The 7,837-nt window shown below is 40.8% G+C and overlaps 1 protein-coding gene across 1 annotated transcript; it reads left to right on the forward strand.

Moving 5' to 3' along the window:
• The first annotated feature begins 5,299 nt into the window (after positions 1 to 5,299).
• LOC125242734 (zinc finger protein Noc) lies at positions 5,300 to 7,381 on the forward strand. The gene is made up of 2 exons (XM_048151654.1): positions 5,300 to 5,677; positions 5,845 to 7,381. The coding sequence occupies exons 1-2, from the start codon at positions 5,591 to 5,593 to the stop codon at positions 7,096 to 7,098; spliced, it is 1,341 nt and encodes a 446-aa protein (XP_048007611.1). The 5' UTR covers positions 5,300 to 5,590; the 3' UTR covers positions 7,099 to 7,381.
• The last annotated feature ends 456 nt before the right edge of the window (positions 7,382 to 7,837 follow it).

The raw sequence follows: 7,837 nt of genomic DNA on the forward strand, positions 1-7,837 counted from the left end.
TCGCTAGTATCATCTACCTGTAAACCTAATCTTCGAGCACAGTCATGGGAAATAAAATTGACACCACTAGCACCGTCCAAAAGAGCACGAGCTATTTGATAATTACCTGAACTATCCCGAACAGCTACCCGAGCAGTAGCAAATAAAACTAATCCATTACTTTGGACCGACGTCAAAGTCACTTTGCTATTTAAACCGCTCACCGTTGGCTGAGGTGCTGGTTCAGCCTCTGGCGAAGCCGGTTCCTTTTTTCAAAGTGTAACAAAGTGTTGTGGGAACAACCGCATATACTGCACCGACAATCCGATCGACATTGTTTAACTTTATGAGTTTTGGAGAAACAACAAACACACAAGCCCTTGTTTTTCACCACCTTGAACCGCTCCGAAGTGTCTAAAACTTTAAATTTTTTACAATTTTCTAAGTTATGCAGTTCAGTACAGAAAACACATATATTTTGTTGTGTGGCAACTAGTGTTACCTTGCCTTTACCTTTAATGGCACTTGTTACGGGCTTAACCTCCGTTACTTCCAGAGCGCGGACTTGTTTTTCAACAAACTCTTGTAGCAATTCAAACTTTGGAATTTCATTGGAATTGAACTCGAGGAGGAAGGCCTCCCGAGTCGCCTTGTCCAATTTTCCCCACAACAGATGAAATAACATAAAGTTTTTATCAGGTAAGTCGAACCTTTCTAACACTTGTAATGTTTCTCTAAAAACACGATGAACTTTTTCTAATTCAGTTGAAGACTTGGTCTTCACCTGTTCACAAAGTAAAATCTTTTCATAGTACCCAAAGGCAATTTGCCGTTTTCTATTGTAAAAATTGTTTAAAGCATTGTAAGCATCCATGTAACTGTTGTCCGAAATTGGGTAATTCTTAATCAAATCTAAAGCCTTACCTTGACACGATGTCATAAGATAATGCAGCTTTTCAATGTTTGAAATATTCCTTTTATGAATTAAAGAATCAAAGAGTTCCTTAAATGACAACCAATTGTGCAAGGAGCCATCAAATGGTTTCACAACAATTTTAGGTAACTTCGCTGAATTATTATCACTACTATCATGTTTGTCAACAGTTTCATGTTTGCTTGTAATGACAGGCTCAGCTTTCCTTAACCTTGTCAAGATTGACTTTACTTTTTGTTCAAAATCGACAGTAACCGAGAACTCCGTATTTACATCCTTTGTTTTCTTCATTATAGCCTTTTGGGCACGATGAAAGTCTTCAACTATTGGGTTTAAGTCGGCCGCGACATAACCCTCTAAATCTATACAATCAAAGATTAACTCTAACCGCATAACCGCGTAATTGCGTTCAACCCTATCCATGTCAACGTCTCTATTGCTCACATCAATGTCCGACATTTTTCACGTAATAATCACTGTTGATTTATCGAAAAACGAGAACGAAAATATAAATAAACAGTTTACGTTACTCAATAAAATTAACTTGAAGTTGACTTTGACAATGACAGGTGAGATGACAACCGAATTGTTGCCATACACCAAAGCATAGACTAAGACCGAACGAGATGAGCGGATTGAACGAACTGTCACACTGCTACCAACCTAACTAAATTCTACTATAAAAGTCACACTTCCGGTCAGCCATTAACCGAATCGAGAATTAAAGTTTTACCCACCAATTTATTAGAAAAATATTACGACACGACAAATTTGATATTTTACTAAAAATAGGTAACTTTTCAACGGATCCGGCCGAAGGAACAAATGTTTAATGATGAACTAATTGAGCGGACTGTAATTTAATAAAATATCTTTAAGACGAAATTGACAAAGATAACTCGAAATTTTAGAGATTTAAACAAACACTTACTGGGAAAAAAACAGTGCATATGTCACATACCTTTTAACATGAGGTTCCAGTGGGTTGGTTTCAGCTCGCTTACCATCAGCCTTGGTATGCAAGGCGCACGTGCGGGCCCGGCTTACCGTCTCCTCGAGCCCAGAACTGTTCTTGGAGCAGAGCTTTCTTCCTGTCCACTTTGATAATGTGACTAGCACTGAGTTTAAACTTAATTTAACGATAATTGTTGGGAAAATGTGACTTTAACTATTTAATTAGCAATAAATGGCAATTTTAATGCAGCGACGCGTTCGCAAGCTAGATCGAGAGCAAAAAGAATGTGAGGTAATGGCTACCGGAAATGATTAGTGCCGGGCTAAACACACCGGAAGCTAAAGACAAAATAGTGTTGTTTCTTTAAAAAACCGATATTCATACGAAAGTTGAACATATGGTTATTTTCATATTCAATTTCCTATTATATTCATATTAATATTCCATGTTTGTAAAATAAAACACAGTTGAAAATGTAGACTACTGCCAATACTTCTCCTTCTTATTCCTCATACCCTTATCTCATTTTATGTGGGGTAGGTAGAACAGGTCTTCCTCTTTCATTCTCCTCTTTCGTCATCTCAACACTCATATCTTTCTCTCTAATATCCTATTTCACATAATCCATTCATCGTTGTTTGGATTTACCCCTCCCTCTCTATATCAACATTCATCTCTAACGTTCTCATTCATTAATTGCAAATTATTTACTTGTTTTACTATAAATTAAACCAAAAAGGATAACGTTAAATACTTAAACCGTGGAATATTAATATACCTCATATAGTGTTTGCTGCAAAAAAAACTATATACGAACAACTTTCCCACCGCAAACTACGCTAAAAAGACGTATTTGCTTTCGAGCAATAATATCTGAAAATCGAGTTAAATGTTTGTATCTCGAATAAAAATGACAATAGAAATGATGTAGGAAATGTAAACAATAGTTATTATTGTTAAAACGTATCAAAAATGCAATCATTCAGTATTTTTCCTAACTTCGTTTGGTTTCGATCAATATTTCGCGCGAAAACAGCCAGCTGCGCTCTCGTACTGTCAGCCACAAGCTGCGCCGGTGCTCGCAGCTCGTCACTGATGGCTTTTCCATAGCATAAAGTATCTTTCGGCTGGCGGGTGGATTGACAAAGGTTGGAGCATATACTGTTTTATAGGCTAGTTTTCAGCACTTTCACTCATTTTAAAAGTTTTTTTACGTTTAATATGACACCCATACAAAATAAGAAGAACGTATAATACTTATTCGTTTTTATAGACTAATATTGTGTTGTAAAACAATCGAGCGATACTAGGCTTAAATGACGTATTTGACATTTTTTACAGAAAAAATGTATATACGCTTTTTTAGATTAGTATCAGTTTAAAAAATTGATCAAAATCCTACGCTAAAACTACGTATAACGTCTTGTACGTATTTTTAGCCTAGTTTTTCACTTTTACGTACTTTTAGACTAGTAATACTGAATAACATGTCAACCTAACCAGAGCGTAAAAAAACGTATATCTGCATATACGTTGATTTAGCTTAGTTTTGTTAAATAGCTGCTTTTTTGGCTAGGAAATCTTGGAAAATTAGTGCAAATACTGCCTTTTTAGAGAAATTTTCTTGGAAACTAGGCAACATATCGAAAAACGGAAAAAAGTGGTCGATGCAGCTTAACCTGTACATTACGAATATTACAATAAGTCAATTTCGGCAAAATGTCGAATAGCTGCCTTTTACCTTAGGACGGCAGCATATGTTATAAACAATTACTTGCCATAATAAGTACCTGCATACATTTACAGCAGTACTTTTATGACATAATTATCAACGTAAATTTTAAAGGCCCTGGCTAATGTTATTGCACAAAATTTATTATAACATACCCCTTTATGGGATACAGGCGTGATTGTATGTATGTATGTATGTATGTATTATAACATAAAAAACCAAGCAAGCTTCAAACATTTTTATAACATGGCGCCATCTACCTTTGTTATTTTGAATCTTGCCAAAATATTCTTGCAATTACAGTATTCACCAATGCACAATGGTAGGATAGCACTTTTAACTAGCATCCATACTAATATTATAAATGGGAAAGTGTGTGTCTGTTTGTTTGTTCGCCTTTCACGGCAAAACTTTTTTAAATAGAGATAGTTGAAGGGATGGAGAGTGACATAGGCTACTTTTAAGGCAAGACCTAGTGTAAAATACATAATATATCTTATCTTAAAGGTTACTTTGTAAGGCTAATCTTTTACTATAAGAAATAGATGCTTGTTCCTAAATCTTGTTCAATTAAACACAAAGTAAAATCTCCTACATTGCTCATACGTATCGCTGCACATTATAAATTATAGACCCAATTTGGCTTATACCATCATCATAAAGGCCCGTTCACACTCGGCTAGCTCCGTGTAATTGGTTTATAAAACTGGCTCGTCCGGCGGTTCATAAAGGATGGACGGCGGATCACAAAACTGTCATTCTTCATTAAATTGGGTATTAGTGAGACGAGTTGACAGGCGAGTAAAAAATAAACAGTGGTATAGTGTGGTGTGGTAGACATTTATGTCAACAAAATAGAAAAAAAAGTTAAAATATTTTGTAGAGGTATTTAAATATACATAGGTATGTGTGATTGTGTGTACTATAGGTAACTTAGAAATAATTATTTACCGATATAAAAAAGTCGTAAGAAAAAGTATAGAAACATAAAGCACTTTTGTAGAAATTTGTTTTCTGCTTCTTTTTAAAAAAATACCCAAAATAACCAAATCCATCCTTAAGGAAGAACAATTGTTAAATTTAATAATCATTTCACGCAATAAAGTTTCCGCAATAATTTAAGCCATAATTTTCAAAAGAGCCCCCCCCCCACCCTCTGCATGCGTCCCTTGGCCTCGCGTCCGATCGCAATAAACATGTTTTTTGTTTCGCGTGTCCGCGCGCTGTCAAATATATTACAGCCCGCCGGTTATTTACTACCCTGTCCTCCGCCCATACATTATACTTAGTATCTTTGTTTGGACACAATAAGCAATATTTCTAAAGGACCGACGTCACCCGCAGCTGTTGATATGGGTCCCCAAATTGACATATTTAATTTGATCGCTACGGAGGGTCCGGAACCCGTGTTTGACAGGTTTTAGTGTCGGATTAACATTAACGTTATAGACTTAGCGCTGTCAATGCTGTTAAATATCCAGCGCACCTAAAAGCGTTCGTGGAATCAAATCCCCTTTGAACTGAGCACAAAGCGACTCGTAAAAGTAAGTAGTTCCGAATGTGAGGCGATGACGCCGTAATAAACGCGATGTCGGGTAAAAAGTAAAAACGCGCGGTACAGCGGTCAGGTACGGCGGCGAGTCAAAGCGTCATGGGTGGCGAGCCGACACCCGCGCACGTCTCAATCCGCACCCGGCGAAGCCGCCTTTCCTTTTCACCCTACCGCAATGCAGCTATGTGTCGTTTCCGCTTTATTTTTTATCGCCGCACGCTGCAGCGGAGACGTCGGCCCCTCCCGCTCTGACAAAGCTCCTCGCTAGCGCTGTCCCGCTCGGGCCGCGCGGGGGGCTCGGAGACTGGTGGGGCCTCGCTCACAGTCCTCGCAGCCGCCGCCACGATCGCACGCGTTCTCGTGCCGTGACAGAGTACTTGCCAGAGGCATTCCGTGATCGCAGTGAAGTTTACAAGTGATAGTAAAAGTTATAGCCAAATGGTGGTGCTTGAAGACGGAGGAATGATGGCTACTAATCCTAATCAATATTTACAGCCTGATTATTTGGCTCCGCTTCCGTCCTCTGTAAGTATTTTTCTTTTTAAAAAACAGTTTTTTATTTAGTTTTAAAATTAAAAAAAAAATCGAAATTACAAACATCAGAAATTATTCGTATATATTATTTCTATAGGAAAAAAACTATATTTATTACTATTCAAAGTGATACTTATGTTATGTTTTCTTTGTTACAGTTGGACTCGAAGAAAAGCCCGCTTGCGCTTTTAGCGCAAACTTGCAGTCAGATCGGTGCGGACACAACTCCGTCCAAACCGCTGCTGCCGCCGCTTGACAAGAAGAAATCAGTGAATAGTGTTAGTGACACAGTTATTCGTTCATCACCGAACAGCATGAAACCGGACAAACCGCGTTCCACCCCGGACAACAAACATCTGGCTTTCAAACCCTATGAAGTTAATGTCGTCTCGAAGAAACCTGAAGAACGCCCTTCATCCAAAGCTAGCTCAGACAGTTCGGACGATAAGAAATCGGGCAAGAGCACGCCTGGAAGAAAATCCACTCCACCGTCCGGCGAAAATGGAAAAAATAGCCCTTCTAACGAACAGAAATCATCGCCCGCCGGCTCTTCGGGAACCAGTCCAATTATCCGATCTGGATTAGAAGTTTTAGGACACGGAAAAGACCCGTTGGCGGCTTTCAAAAATCTGCCCGGATTGTCTGGATTCAACCCGCTCGCCGGGCTCTGCTGTCCTCCAGGGATGGAGCAGCACGCCAACCCTGCCTTCAGGCCGCCCTACGCCGGCGCTCCGTTCAGCGCTCATCACGCGGCCATGCTCGCCGCCGCCGCCGCATTCCCAGGATCATCTCCCAACCCATACCTCGGCTACGCTAGAGTCAAAACGCCCGCCGGCGGAGAAACTCTAGTCCCGGTGTGCAAGGACCCTTACTGTACCGGATGCCAATTCTCAGTGAACAATCATCATCTCCTCATGAGCAACGGCAGCTGTCCCGCTGGCTGCACTCAGTGTGAACACCAAAAATACAATATCGCCATGGCGATGGCCCTGTCACAGCAAGGCGCCGCCGCCGGCGGACTACCTTACCCGCAACTAAGCCGCCCGTACGTTTGCAATTGGATTGTTGGAGAATCTTACTGCGGGAAGCGATTTGGAAACTCTGAGGAGTTGCTGCAGCACCTGAGGAGTCACACGACGGACGGGTCCACGCCGTCGACGGCTTCCTCATCTCAGCCGTCGCTGCTGAACCCCTTGAACCCGCTGTTCACCACGGCCGGGCTCCGCGGCGCGTACCCGACGGCCCCGCTGAGCCCGCTCTCGGCCTCGCGCTACCACCCGTACTCGAAGGCCGGGCTCCCGGCCGGCCTCGGGGCCTCCCCCTACGGTGCCTTCAACCCCGCCCTGGGCCCCTTCTACTCGCCGTACGCGATGTACGGCCAGCGGCTCGGCGCGGCCGCCGTCCACCAGTAGGCAGTGTAGTGCAGCATACGAATGTCATAAATTAATGTTGTATTGTCCAATTTTCTTCTGTGATATCGATAGACTCTAATTCATGTTCTACGGCGGGACGCGCCATGACAAACTTAGTGATTAGTGCAATTGTAACATAGTTATTTATGTAAGTGAATCGCCGGCGATGCTCTAGCTTGGACGATGTGACTCTGTACAGCCAAATGTTATATGTAAATAATAATCTCTATGTTTAATATTAAAGAAATATTTGGAATATAATATCTACATACCAATCATAAAAGTTTATTTTTATTTTACTCTCGCTCATAAAACGCCCTCTGATTTACGGCTTTCATTAAGGAGATTAATGGTGCGTATCTGTTGAATATTCATTGACACAAAAATGAAAAATTCATAGGTCCGTTTGATATTTTACGTAAAATACTTGAATTAATGAATGTTGAGTTTAACGTGGGAGTATAAATAGTGAACATAAAAAGCGCATAAGCAATCAACGTCAAAGTAACATCAAAACAAAATGTTGAGCTCTCGACGAGAAGACGTAATAAACGGCGTGATTGATTAATCCAGCGCCGGCGCACATTAGGGCCGTCACTCACGGGCCGCGTAGAACGAGATAGCAATCACGATCACGCCACCCACACCTCGGGGAATAACTAACAAAATAATTCATTTAATTGAATGCCATAAAAAACTCGCGTTAGCCTGACGAGCATCATTAATAACAAAGCCGAGA

Source organism: Leguminivora glycinivorella, chromosome 3 (assembly GCF_023078275.1).
Source record: "Leguminivora glycinivorella isolate SPB_JAAS2020 chromosome 3, LegGlyc_1.1, whole genome shotgun sequence".
In the NCBI taxonomy this organism is placed as follows: domain Eukaryota; kingdom Metazoa; phylum Arthropoda; class Insecta; order Lepidoptera; family Tortricidae; genus Leguminivora; species Leguminivora glycinivorella.

What these genes read in the sequence shown, in the direction of transcription:
- LOC125242734 (XM_048151654.1), top strand. Translation starts at nt 5,591, where the DNA reads ATGGTGGTGCTTGAAGACGGAGGAATGATGGCTACTAATCCTAATCAA. An exon ending in TGGCTCCGCTTCCGTCCTCT is followed by an intron (nt 5,678 to 5,844) that starts GTAAGTATTTTT and finishes TCTTTGTTACAG; the next exon opens with TTGGACTCGAAGAAAAGCCC.